Source organism: Candida theae (assembly GCF_024610275.1).
Source record: "Candida theae strain CBS 12239 chromosome Unknown scaffold108, whole genome shotgun sequence".
Lineage (NCBI taxonomy): Eukaryota > Fungi > Ascomycota > Pichiomycetes > Serinales > Debaryomycetaceae > Lodderomyces > Lodderomyces theae.
Window position 1 is genome coordinate 1 of NW_026261404.1, and position 13,839 is coordinate 13,839.

General features: G+C 40.6%; 6 protein-coding genes across 6 annotated transcripts; 3 read left to right on the plus strand and 3 right to left on the minus strand. All coding sequences in view use genetic code 12, as the record gives it.

The window, feature by feature from the left end:
* Positions 1-640: 640 nt before the first annotated feature.
* On the minus strand, positions 641-2,276 carry KGF57_001875 (cytidine deaminase; the record flags this gene model as incomplete). The annotated part of the gene is made up of 5 exons (XM_051751127.1): positions 641-896; positions 1,110-1,321; positions 1,456-1,570; positions 1,646-1,650; positions 2,259-2,276. 5 exons carry the CDS (start codon positions 2,274-2,276, stop codon positions 641-643), a joined length of 606 nt encoding a protein of 201 aa, XP_051609616.1.
* Positions 2,277-2,443: 167 nt separating this feature from the next.
* RPT5 (proteasome regulatory particle base subunit) lies at positions 2,444-3,733 on the plus strand (the record flags this gene model as incomplete). Its single annotated transcript, XM_051751128.1, has 1 exon — positions 2,444-3,733. One exon carries the CDS (start codon positions 2,444-2,446, stop codon positions 3,731-3,733), a length of 1,290 nt encoding a protein of 429 aa, XP_051609617.1.
* A 103-nt stretch (positions 3,734-3,836) lies between these two features.
* Positions 3,837-5,720, minus strand: KGF57_001877 (uncharacterized protein; the record flags this gene model as incomplete). The annotated part of the gene is made up of 1 exon (XM_051751129.1): positions 3,837-5,720. One exon carries the CDS (start codon positions 5,718-5,720, stop codon positions 3,837-3,839), a length of 1,884 nt encoding a protein of 627 aa, XP_051609618.1.
* A 346-nt stretch (positions 5,721-6,066) lies between these two features.
* KGF57_001878 (uncharacterized protein) lies at positions 6,067-6,732 on the plus strand (the record flags this gene model as incomplete). Its single annotated transcript, XM_051751130.1, has 1 exon — positions 6,067-6,732. The coding sequence occupies one exon, from the start codon at positions 6,067-6,069 to the stop codon at positions 6,730-6,732; it is 666 nt and encodes a 221-aa protein (XP_051609619.1).
* Positions 6,733-6,803: 71 nt separating this feature from the next.
* On the minus strand, positions 6,804-8,237 carry KGF57_001879 (glucose-induced degradation complex subunit; the record flags this gene model as incomplete). The annotated part of the gene is made up of 1 exon (XM_051751131.1): positions 6,804-8,237. One exon carries the CDS (start codon positions 8,235-8,237, stop codon positions 6,804-6,806), a length of 1,434 nt encoding a protein of 477 aa, XP_051609620.1.
* A 1,536-nt stretch (positions 8,238-9,773) lies between these two features.
* On the plus strand, positions 9,774-12,821 carry ATG1 (serine/threonine protein kinase; the record flags this gene model as incomplete). Its single annotated transcript, XM_051751133.1, has 1 exon — positions 9,774-12,821. The coding sequence occupies one exon, from the start codon at positions 9,774-9,776 to the stop codon at positions 12,819-12,821; it is 3,048 nt and encodes a 1,015-aa protein (XP_051609621.1).
* Between the last annotated feature and the right edge of the window lie 1,018 nt (positions 12,822-13,839).

The following is a 13,839-nucleotide window of genomic DNA, read 5'->3' on the forward strand; positions in this document are numbered from 1 at the left end:
TCCGCCTCCGCATAGGTTGCTCAAAGCCTTTTTGATTCCTTCTCATCCTCTATTCGTGGTTCAACTAATGCACTCACATGTACCCTACTTCCTCAGTGGAAACCCATTGGCCAATCAAACAAATGGGCATTTGATCCTCAATCCCAAACGAACTGGTCCATCTTTGATTCGAAAGAAGTAACACTGCAAAGCACAATCAACACGGGACAATTTAAGGACCCAAACAAGTCATGCTTACTCCAAACGTTTTATTAGATTGTAAAAGACCACAATTTTATGATGGTTATTGGTATACCCTGATGATTGGCCATTTTCTCAAGCCAATGTACCAGCATTTCCAGTTCCAAGTTTGGTCAATCTTTGGGGTTTTGCAGCATCTTTTCCGGGGCCCCTGATATATCTGGAGGATTTCCAACACTTCTTGAAGTGTGTTGTCCCTGTAAATAACATCCCCGATTTCAGCGTATGGAATTTTCGCCCAATGGTGGATCCTTCGAACCAATAACCTGTACACTTAATTGATTGGATTCGTGTACGTTCCACGCCCCTTGTATCATATGCAGTTCACCTCAAAATAGTACCTGGTCCATGCTCCTAAGCCCAATAGGGGCAACATAAGTAGGGTCTTCAAAGGCTGTCTTCAATGCATGATCAGGGCCGAGTGAAATGGACAACTCAATGGGAAGCTTGTATCCAGCTGTATATTCAATTCTTGCATTCCTTGATTCATTGAGATATTTTTCGCCAACGTGGGGGCTGGGTTACTCTTCGATGCCTCGTTGACCAATGGATGATCGAAACTGAGCGCCGGAAATTGGACGGCAAACAATGGCTCTGGTCGCAAAGTGGAAAACGATTTCTTGTCATTTCTTTCATCAATAGAGAATATAACAAGACTTCATTTAGACCTTCTTTTCTAGACGATTCGTTTAGGTCGTTGCATAATGTGCTCCAAATCATCAACCAGTGGTATCCGCATGCTTTGTGGTCAATACTTATTTGTTGAGGTGGTCAACACTATACTACAATTTCCACGCTCATAGAGCTCGGCGAATAGATATTGCATGTAAATATATACAATGCTAAAAATAGTCATTCACCTTCCCTACTCGAGTTCGACACCCAAGTCCCCAGGTCCAAAGCTCAAGGGGAGAAGATCCTTTAAGTAGACTTTGTAGTAGTCTGCTGTTTCACTGAAAAGAAAAAGAGGGATATCTTCGTTAAACTCTCGAATAAACTGCCGGCATATTCCACAAGGTACAATAGGTTTTGGTGTATCTGCTGCAATGGCAATAGCTTTGAATTTGCGTTGACCTTGACTCTGGACACCAAAGGTAGGCAGTTGTTAGTATTATTGTTTATCGTCCAATGGCTCCTTACACGTTCACACCTCGATCCACAACGTGAAAGAAAAATAAAAAAAAGGGAAGTCGGTCTAGTGAATCAAACACATACCACTGCTCTTGTAATAGCTGCTCTTTCGGCACAGACCCCTGCACCATATGACGCGTTCTCGACATTCACTCCGGTGATGTAATCGTCTGAATCGGTTAATACACAGCATGAAACTCTATGGAAAAGTAATTTGTTAGTCGTTGCAATTGATAAAACGTTTTGGACACGTTGTGGAGTTGGAAAAACGTACCTAAACTTGGAGTAAGGGCAATATGACAAGGTTTTAGCTACATTGGAGTGAAAAGTTAGTAGTGCTATGAAACACATGACAGCAAATTATGTAGACGTACCCTCAATCACCAACCTTTTAAGCTTAAGGAACTCCTCCTCAGAAACTTCCAGATGATCGTGGTAAACCTGTATTGTCATGCTAATTGCGATGAAAAGATTGATGGATTGCAGTGGGGAGGTATAATGTTGCAGTCGCGTGAGATAAAAAGTGAAAAGAAGAGAATTTTCATTCACAACTTCAAAACTTTGCACAGTGGGAGCTATCTGTGAAAAGTAAAACTGTGTATATGGCTGTATGAGGTATCAAATAACTACTTTCTATACTAAAAGCCAATTGCTTCTAAGCATATGTGCAGATGGCTCCCCTATTAAATATGCACTCTATATCTACTTACAAAATTTCAGTGTCGCGTTCATGGTCATGTGTCGCAAAACTCTTAATTTTCACGACAATGTCCAATATCGTCAATGAGAGAGAATGAGTGGCAAAAAAAAAATATATAAAGAGTGTGAGGAAAATCCTATTTTTCAACTTGTATGGAACAGATTCAGCCTCCCGATTAGAGACTTACGCTAGTTTTCACACCCATCAACACTAAGCATTGCTTGATAACTACTAAACGTTTATTGTTTAAGACAATCTAGTTTGAGTTTACTGGCCACTATTTTGTATTCTCTTTCTTTTTTTTTTTTATTTTTTTTTTTGAGTACAATCCACCTGTCAGTCAGTATATCCCACATCCATTAAAGATCAACTATGGTAACATTGGAAGAATTGGAGGCCAATCAAGGAGAGGACGATGTTTTCGATTTGGAAATTCTACAGTCATCGACTTCGGATATAATAAATAGGACCAAATTGCTAGACAATGATATCAAGGTTATGAGGTCAGAATCTCAACGTCTCACGCATGAGAAGACAATGATGTTGGAGAGAATCAAAGATAATCAAGACAAAATAAACAACAACAAGCAATTGCCATATTTGGTTGGAAACGTTGTTGAGTTATTGGACCTAGATGTCGATAAGGAAGCGAGTGAGCAAGGAGCCAATGTTGACATTGATGCAGCACGGTCAGGGAAATCAGCAGTTATCAAGACTTCAACTAGGCAAACTATATTCCTTCCAATGATTGGTTTGGTTGACCACGAGAAGTTGAAGCCAAATGATTTGATTGGTGTTAACAAAGATTCATATTTGATTTTAGATACTTTACCATCAGAGTACGATTCAAGAGTGAAGGCAATGGAGCTAGATGAGAAACCAACGGAAACTTACTCAAACATTGGAGGCTTGGACAACCAAATCGAAGAGTTGATTGAAGCTGTTGTCTTACCTATGAAGCAAGCCGATAAGTTTAAGAAGTTGGGTATCAAGCCACCCAAAGGTGCTTTGATGTATGGTCCGCCAGGTACCGGTAAGACGTTGTTGGCAAGGGCGTGTGCAGCACAGTCGGGTGCCACGTTTTTGAAATTGGCTGCTCCGCAATTGGTTCAGATGTTTATTGGGGATGGTGCTAAGTTGGTTCGTGATGCGTTTGCTTTAGCAAAGGAAAAGGCCCCGACGATTATATTCATTGATGAATTAGATGCAATTGGTACCAAAAGATTTGATTCAGACAAAAGTGGTGATAGAGAAGTCCAGCGTACAATGTTGGAGTTGTTGAATCAGTTGGATGGATTTGGTTCAGATGATAGAGTCAAGGTATTGGCGGCAACAAACAGAGTTGATACTTTGGATCCAGCTCTTTTGAGATCAGGAAGATTGGACCGTAAAATTGAGTTTCCATTGCCATCAGAGGAAGCAAGAGAATCGGTGTTGAAAATACATGCTAGAAAGTTGCACTGTGATAATGAATCAATAAATTGGAGAGAATTGGCCAGATCAACGGATGAATTCAATGGCGCTCAATTGAAAGCTGTTACTGTTGAGGCGGGTATGATTGCTTTGAGGAATGGAAAATCGATCATTCGACACGAAGATTTTGTCGAAGCAATCGGTGAAGTGCAAGCAAGAAAGTCCAAATCGGTGAATTTTTATGCTTGATGCTGTTTTATTGCGAAAGAAAAAAAAAGGGGGTGTCTAGAGTATGTAAAGGAAATGATGTAACTTATATCTATACCCTCATGTATACAGTACACAGTCTCTTTCAAAAGCTAAATACTGACTTGTATTTGTCGACTTCTGCGTCGTCAAAGTCATATGTGACAAGCTGCGGCGATGGGAAATAGAATTTGGAAGGTGTGGAGTCCTCCTGGCTTGAGCCATTCGTTAGGTTTGTAAAGTCTCCTCTCTCTTTAGCGTCTGACTGGCTTGTGGATTCGGTAGTTGACGTTTCTATATTCCCAAAAAACAAGTTGTTTGGCTTGCTAGTCTGTGCTTTATCATTGCTACTGTTGGCAACTGGATTCTGTTTAAAGGCCCTTTCTCCTGTTGTGTTAGCTTTACTTCCATTCGATTGGAAGATTTTGCTTAATGGCTGGGTCGTTTCCACCTGCAGATTAGAATCGACAGGGTTGGAACCTCCGCCATTACTGAAATTGACATGAAGTTCACCCTTTGTACTTCTGACATTCTTCTGAGAGTCTCCAATGTCAGATTGGTCCTTCTTACCAAACGTGAATGACGCCGGTATATGTGAGTTAATTGTTCCAAATGGGTTTGTGGTTGAGGTAGTGGTGGATGATACATGGTTGTCTTTGACATTTGTAACTCCGTTTAAGCTAATTGGTTTGCTTGTCTTTGAAAATTCTTCTTCTGTAGATGCTTGGCCCAGTGCTTCCTTTCCCTTTGAATCATCAGTAAAGCTCTCAGGTATGGTATTCCCTGCCGGTTCAAATTCTTTTGGTAAGGGATCCGCCTTGCTATAAGATATGGTTTTGCCAATAGTCAGGGCAGTTACGCCAGGCGTTTGAGATACTCCACCTGGTCCCTTCTTTTGTCGTCTCTCCGAACCTGATCCGTAAGGATTGATAAACAATTTGAGCTTCTCATTCTGATGTGGTTGATTATCTTTGACGGTGCCATCGATTTTGTCCTTCCCATCCAATATGTCCAACAAAGTTTGAGCTGCTTTGCTGGGCAGTTTAGAATTGTGGCTTTTATCGGAATTGGCATTGATAATGTGGATGTTCAGAGTATTGTCATCCCTGGCAGACTTCTCATCACCCGCTGCATGAGATAGTATGGAAGTGTTAATCCTGCTTTTGTACGGGGCTGGACGTCTAGATCTCGAGATCACTCTCCTTGATGATGATGAGCCGATACTGCCTCTTGTTGTATTATTAATCAACAGGTAAGACCTGTCGAAAGTGTCGTTGTACACTTTGCTGTACCTTGGAGTGTACCCTGGTGCATTTATGGTGGTGTTTCCACTCATCTTGAAAGCTTTTGGTCTGGATGGTGTCGATCCAATTATTGAAGTCAGATTCCCAACCATAGTGGAGTCATTTCCCACGTGTCTTTTCTTGAAAGAAGGCTCTTCGGCAGTGAAGCTCATTTCTGTCATTGGTCGTTTGTAAGGTGTACCCATCTTTGATTTTGACATCAATGCGATAACACCCTCATACTCCACATCAGTAAGCTTACTGTCACCTTTCTCTCTAAAAAATGCAGATAAAATATCATTTGGGTTATCAGCTGTTTCCTCTTTGTCAGCAACGTTAGACGGTGAGTGTATTAGAGATGCTTGCTGTACTGGAGCAGGGTGTTGTTGTTGTTGTTGTTGTTGTTGTTGTTGCTGTGGTAGTTTTGCTGCATGAGGAAACACCTCTTCTGGCTGCAGATTGTAAAACGAGCCAGGCAATTTGAATGTCGGTGAGCCCAAAAACTTTGGCTCTAGTTGAGAGCTTTTGGTAGAATGTGATGTGTTGCTGCCACTGAATGAAATTTCCCCCTCATTTGAGTTCGATTTATTCCAAGGTTTGAAGATGCTTTTTAGTTTGGTAGTCAACGTTGAGGAGCTTTGGCGAGTGCTGCCTGGATGACCAGACTGGCTCTCTCTATATTTCTTGTACCTCTCTCTGTTATCCATACGGTCTTTCTGTCCCTCCTTATAGTTGGAACTTTTGTTGATACAAATGTGAAGTTGTCTTGTAATACAGTAGCTAATTGGAAGCAATGTCTCTCTCCCCCTCTCTCTTCATTTGCTTCATTTGCTTCTGTTTAATTTTCTTGAAAAAAAGGAAAAGATTTTTTTTTTTTTTTTCGATGTCGGATCAGTTAGTGTCGAAAAATAATAATATACGACATTGGCCTGTTTCTGTTGGGTGGTGCTTTTCAACCATCAGATTAATTAGATTATAACTACAAAACTTACTACTTGAGTAAAATTCATTTGGTCCCCCTCGAATTTCCAGGCACCATTCTTGATTATAGTAATGCCTTCGTTGATTGAACTACTATACAAATTTGACACTTACCTCACGAGTCAACTAGGGGCAAATTCATTCACATCGAATTTGTTGATTACTCCAACGTCAAAATTTATTACTGAAATTCTTGTCTTGACATTTATTGGGCTATTGAGTTATGAGGTCGTTTACTGGAGTGGCATCTATTTGGGATTATGGGAATATCATGCCAAGGATGTATTTACCGAGGTGCCGATCCATTGCGCTCACGTCAATATCCGATTGAATATCATTGATAGATCTAGTGAATCGCAATTGAAAGAGTATTACGACATCAAAAACAAATCAAGGTACCACAATTTTCTCTATTGGAAACAATTGAATGATTTGAATGAAGGATTGTTTAAATTGAACAAGTTTGTCAAGTATTATTTCGAGTTTAGTCCGGATGATTTCGAAATGAACAAGGAACCGGAATTTGGGTCCACGATTTTGCACTTGAGAACCAAGATATTGAAACTATTTAATGAGTCGGAACTTTATAGAAACTATGAAAAAGCTAGCATTGAGCCGAATGATGTCAAGATATTCAATAACCAAAACAAGGAGGTACCGATTGAAGAAAACGAAAACTACTTGAGTAAGTGCAATATTGAGACGGGCAACACTATTGATGCCATTGTTATATTATGAAGCAAATGAGTTTAAAGGGAAGCTGCAGAACTGTATAATACACATTACTATGTCAATTTTCATAACTTATATCATAGAATTGAACTGCCTTCTTTAATTTCAAAAGTTTTACGAGAAGGAGACAGTTCGAAAGATTGCCGTTTCTTTTCCGTCAAGACAAATAACTTGACAAGACTCTCCAACTTGCTCTCCATCGCTAATCCAAGTAAACTTTCAACTTCATCCTCGTTCTTTGAGCTCGCGTCTTTTCGAATCACCTTCTCTCCTTTGTAAACCTCTGATGGAGACGTCTTTGCAATTGATTGTCCAGGATTGACATCAACAAGTTGGTCCCATCCCCTACCTTCATCTTCTTGTTCTCCTTCTTCCAAATCCTCAAAATCAGACTCAAACTCATCCATATCATCTTGGATATTTGCAGTGTTTTCAAATGAAAAACTTTCGTAGGCAGGGCCCGTATACACAATTGGTTTAGGTGATGAGTCGTAAATGCCAGCATCGCCTCCACCCATGGGGGGTGTCTCATTCCCATACTCAATTTTGAGTCTGAGCTCATCTATGAGGTCATCATTGTCATATCCTTTATCGTAATCGGAAAGTGACTTTACCTCATACATGTCCAAGATTTCCTTATTAACCAATCGGAATACTTGATTTCGGATATTCTTGTTGAAGAAATTCCTCAATTCTAACGGCAATTCCTTTTGATCTTCTAAATCCAGCACCAAAGGATCAAATCTAAAACACAAGAGACTCATTGTGAACTCGAGTTCTTTCAATAGCTTGTGCAGGTTTGATATCTTGTTGATTAAATTTTGTCGAACAAATGTCAAGATGTCATTCAAAAACTTTCGTTCATCGGATTCCAGGTGTGAGGAGAACTTGTGGTTTCTAATCATCTCGATCAAGTTAAGGCGCAATAGTTTGAAATGGAGGAGGTTGTTTGAATCAAGAATTATTGGGAACCATCGACTGATTTTGGTGATTGCTGATGTGATTTCTCCATTTAAAATCAATCGTTTGATTTCCTGTCTTTGACTAATTGTGGAATACCCGGAAGTAAACTTGGCGTTTCGATTATAAATTGATGGGGTGTTGGCATAACTGTTGTGGTTACCACTAGTGTCATTGTTATTATTACTATTGTTGTTGTTGTTGTTGTTGTTGTTGTAGCTGTTGTTGCTGTTGCTATTGCTGCTGCTGCTGCTGCTGCTGCTGCTATAATAATTCAAGATAACGTCAGAAAATTCGTGATCAGGGAGCTTGCTGAGATTTTGCAAGTTTCCTTTCAATGTTTGTTGGCGACTATGCTGCCCTGAGCTTGTGACACTTGCTTGATCACCATTTGTTGTGGGAATTAGTTGTGGTTTAGATTGAGGTTCAAGGTCCACATTCAATTCCTCGGCGAATGCCAATGCCCCCTCTTCGTATCCTTCCTGAATAAGATATTCAAGTACCAATTGGTCGATATGTCTCTTTTGTATAGTTCCATGGAAATCCGACATGTCGGGAAAGTAGATATGGGGAGTCGTAATCAAGGGGGGGGGGAGGAGGATTGAATGTTGGAGCACCAATGTTAAACTACAGTCAGGATATTTATTTTTTTTTTTGTGTTGCCTGTGGCTGGCAGAGAGAGTTTTTGGAACGGTGAAGTTGTGGCGTGAATAGTGCATCGTTGACACTGAATTTGTGCGTTGAAACATCTAGAGACTCTGGTTAAGTAGTTGAGTCATTTGAATTTTACACCTAAGATCTTAGAATCGGAGGTCTGTAAGAATCGGCAGTCTGTACTTGTCTTTGTTAGTGTTTGGTTTTAACACATACATGTATACTGCAATTAGAAATCACAGTTAATAAGGTGCAGTGCTGACTATATGATATTGAGGTTTTCTTTTTGGTATCTCATAAAGGAAGGCAGGTCACTAGTCTTTGGTTCTGTTCCACTCTCAACTACGAGTGACTTTTTTATAGTATACGGATTTGTAGTTAAGGTTGCATATAAGATATATTTAACTCAATCTGCTGCAAAAAAATAAGTTTTGGTGCGTTTGATTATCTAGTAAAACATGAATTTATGTCATAGCTATGCTGATGACCGCAAGGAGTGGCTCTCCTTTCTATTAAGCTAGAAATTTAATATAGATTTTGGACTTAGAGAGGGAGAGGGGGACGGGGAGGGGGAGGGGGTGCACTGGACTCATACATAAAATTGCTAACTAGCCATTTGTGTCGTGTCGCATTCTTTTTTTTTTGGAGTCACGACAAAGTTTACACAATAGGTTGTTCTTATCTAATCAGAAACAGATTGAAAGGATACATATAATGTGAATGACTAATCCACATACAAATACAAACTAAGGGAGTACACAGAATATATATATATATATGTGTGTGTGTGTGTATTTGTAGATGCACATTTTATGTAGTCATACATAAAGAATGAATTATGACTATATGCAATTATGATATATATGTATAGATAAAATGGTACACAGGTAGTGTCCACAAACACAAAAAAAAAGGAAAAAGGTTAGAAAAAGTATATGGTATTATATGCAGGATGAAAACATGTGTATGTATGTATGTATGTATGTATGTATATATGTATGTATGTATAATACGATAACACACTATATACACTATATACACTGTAATGGATTTCTAATCGTTATCATAAACATACACATTAAATATACATACACACTATATATACATACACACTATTTTGTTTTTTGTTTTTTGGTTTTTGGTTTTTTTAATCCTTCTTCTCTTTCTTTCTTTCTTCCAACTTTACAACCAATCGCCAACCTTTTCATACCCTACCCTTCCCCCATATATTGCCATTACCTTCTATCCATCTAGCCATCTACCCACATACACATATTAGTAGTGTCTGCAGTTGCACAAACAATAACAGTATCCCACACATATAATCACCACAGTACACGGTACTTTTATCTATCTTCCACCCCCGCCCTCCACAACACACACACACACACATACGCAAATATTCACGTATCTCTATCCATCTGCCTAATTGAATGTCTGACAACCATAAACAACAATCAGTACTCCAAAACAACCCACTACACCAGCACAACCAGAGCTTGCCCATAGGTATTGGTAATCGCCTCACCCAACTTCATTTGCCCAACGCAGCCACAGCTACAACCACTATGAAAACCACCGCGCCACTGCATGACCACCATCGTCATCATCACCCCCCTTTACACAATGACCGCGTGACAAAGGCGGCCCCAGTACAATCTGGAGCAGTTTCAGCATCGACTACCACAACCACTAGCAACGCCACATCTACTCTATCAGCCAGTCTGACTTCCAATGCAGCTATGGCTGCTGGAAAATCTGATTACATTGGTGTGTATGCCATTGGACGCGAGATTGGTAAGGGCTCGTTTGCTATCGTATACAAAGGTCAGGACACAACCACCAACAAACCAGTGGCTATCAAATCAGTATATCGCTCCAAGTTGAAATCAAAGAAGCTTGTGGAAAACTTGGAGATTGAAATTCAAATCTTGAAAACAATGAAGCACCCCCATATAGTGGGTCTACTTGATTACAAACAAACTTCTGCTCACTTCCATTTGGTTATGGATTATTGCTCAATGGGAGATTTATCTTACTTTATACGCAGAAGAAGTCAACTAGTAAAGACTCATCCTGTGATTTCAAGTTTATTACAAAGATATCCCTCGCCACCAAATTCTCATGGCTTGAACCAAGTATTGATACTACATTTTCTTCGCCAATTGTCTTCAGCCCTACTGTTCCTAAGGGAAAAGAGCTTGGTACATCGAGACATTAAGCCACAGAATCTACTTTTGTGCCCCCCTCTACATTCCAAACAAGAGTTTGTCAATGGGGAATATAGTGGAATGTGGGAATTACCTATTTTGAAAATTGCAGACTTTGGATTTGCTCGCTTCTTGCCCTCGACCTCGATGGCAGAAACGCTTTGCGGGTCTCCTCTTTACATGGCGCCGGAAATATTGAGGTACGAAAAGTACAATGCCAAAGCGGACTTGTGGTCGGTTGGAGCTGTACTATACGAGATGGCAGTTGGTAAGCCACCTTTTAGAGCAAGCAACCACATTGAATTGTTGAAAAATATAGAAAAAGCCAACGACAAAATCAAGTTCCCCTCGGCTGCTGAAGTTCCCGAGTCTTTGAAACAATTGATAAGATCTCTTTTAAAGTACAACCCCACGGAAAGAATATCATTTCAAGAATTTTTCAATGACGATTTGATCACCTGTGATTTGGAGGACACAGACAAGCCGTTGGATACTTCAGATATGAATGAGGATTTGTTTATCAGCGAATATATCAGTCCCTTTAAACCATCAGAGAGATCTCAATTGAGCAAGAATGACGCTATAGCTCCCATGACACCAGCTTTCACCCATAACGCACAGGCTACAAATGATGAGACTGGTAACGAGGCTGGGCTTGATGGAGCCGATGCGGAAGATACTAGACAACACGGGACGATGGTGGCCCCAAATGACATTGATGGAGGCAGGGAAGATGTCACGAACGATGAGACTATTCGAGAAGGGTATCAGAAAGAAGCTAGCAAAAGTGGATCCTCCCGCGACGATGACATCAAAAGATTGATAGACAGAAACAGTCCCGATCCCGAACATCTCAGTCATTCGATAGCAAACAATAACGCAGCGCATTTCAAACTGGGAACGGAAGACATCATTTTGGAGAAGGACTACGTTGTCGTCGAGAAAAGGGTTGTCGAAGTTAACGCGGTCGCAGATGAACTTGCTCGTGCCGGTACTGGGGCTGATGCAATGAGGGATCCTAGAGACCATCTCAACAGTGACAGGTTCAAGAATAACCAACAACAGCAACAACAACAACAGCAACAACAGCAACAACTACAACAGCAACAACAACAACAAACACAACAAACACAACACCACCCATTGCAAAGAATTCGCAAGAATTCATCTGGTGGTGGGTACCAACGGAGGCCCAGCTTTACTGACCGTCGTATATCCATTTCTATATCACCCACCAACGCCTTAAGCAAAGCAATTGGTCTTGCCCTGCATCGGCTTTTTGGTGGAAATCATGCACTGATTCTAAACCATACATCACATGATGCTGGTGTTTCAGAAGGTGTAGGTGATCTTCAAGACGGCACTGATAAAGCTGACGCTGCAACTTTTTCGAATGTGATGTCTAGTCCCAATTTTACCAACAATGATCTCTTGCAAAAGTTGAACCTCCCCATCTCGGCTACTTTGGCTAGTTCATCAGCAAGCGGAGATGAAAAAACTCTTTCTCCGGATGAAATTGTTTTGAACAAGTTGGAAACCATTGCCACAAAGTCACACGCCGTCAATTTGTTCGCGGATGTGAAATTTAGTCAATTAATTCCTAGTCCGCCTTCGTCTGATGATGCGGGTCACGATTTTTTGAACCACAATGATTCCTTGCCGCCAAAAATTGTTCGCACTATATGTGAAGAAGGCATTGTGCTTTATGTCAAAGCTTTGTCTCTTTTGGCTAGAGGGATGTCTGTAGCCAGCGAGTGGTGGTATGACCTGTTCGACAATGCAACGGTCGGTGCTGATCATGGTGAAAGTAACACTGGCAAACGTGACGTGCGTGTGTCTATCAAGATTAACCAATTGGTTCAATGGATAAGAGAGAAATTTAACGAATGTTTGGAAAAAGCTGAGTTCATCAAGTTGCGTCTAAAGGAAGCAAATACGGCTATCGCAAAGGCCGATGGTCTTGAATCCATATCTGAAAGCGCAACTGGTACCCAAAAAGTTATAGCTGAAAGATTGATTTTTGATAGAGCTTTGGAGATGTCGAGAAATGCAGCTGTGAACGAGTTGGTCAAAGAAGACTTAAAGGGGTGTGAGTTGGCCTACAGTACTGCCATTTGGATGCTTGAAGCTTTATTAGACGAAGACGATGATTCAAGTGAGCAAGCAAATGAGCGTAAGTTGGATAATGAGGACAGAATCATGGTTGAGAAATTCATCGTTAGTATCGGCAACAGATTATCAGTCTTAAAAAAGAAGATGGAGTTGATGTGAATAGTAGCTGACAAAATACCTCTGGATTTGGCTCCCTGTGCTTTGTTTCTTTTCATTTTTTTTTTTTTTTCATTTCTGGCAGATTTAAATAGAAATTATAGGGTATATTTTAATATGGTTTGTTACTGAGCGGTAATACAGTTTTATGCGCAAAATTGGCTGCAGAAACAGAGTTCAACATAAGTAATTCAAAAAACTGAAAAGATAAAGGGAGCAAAATTAAAGCCGGCTACAGACCAGTAAGTAGTGTTATATAAAGAACCGAGGATGTACGTTTTGAAATGCAATGTAATTTCTTGTAAACTTGCGCCGTTTGCAGTCTTTTGGTGAGAAACAGAATAGCAAATAATTTGCAAAACAGAGTCGTAAGTGATCGAGACATAAATAAGTGCAGCAGTGAGCTGGATCGATTGCTGCACATTCGTCTGGAGTGTAAGCTAGTGTTGAAGCTGTGTTCTCTTCAATTTGTTCTGTGCACCTTGTTCGGTGGATTTTTGACTTCATTGTTGCAAAAAGTGATTGTCGTGGAAGTGTATGCAACATAGAAAAACATCGATCAACTAAAGAATCAGTGGCTAGCAGTAATCAACACCCACGACGAGAGCCAATGTGCATCATCAGCACAAGATGAGACAATATAGGGAGATCAGGGGTGCAGTAGGCTGAGACTCGCAACCGCTTCACACAGACGGAGCTCTCAACGTAGACGAGATGNCACAACAACCTGCGTGGCGTTGGATACAGCAAAGAGTGAATGGAGGAGGGGGGGGGGGGGCAAGGTTCAATGGCACAAGATGGCGGATAACAACAAAGTGAATGTGCTGCTGATTGGCCTTTATATTAGTCCATACACACTTCCTCTTCAACAGGCTCGCCATCGATGAGGAATGAGCCATCCAAGTGCGTCAACAACAACCACCGTGTACAAGCGAGCCCATTCGCAGCACTATGGACGCTCATACTAGTCCCCAGTGGCAGAGCTCTGTAACCAGAGGTATTTGAGAGGCAAAAGAACAAG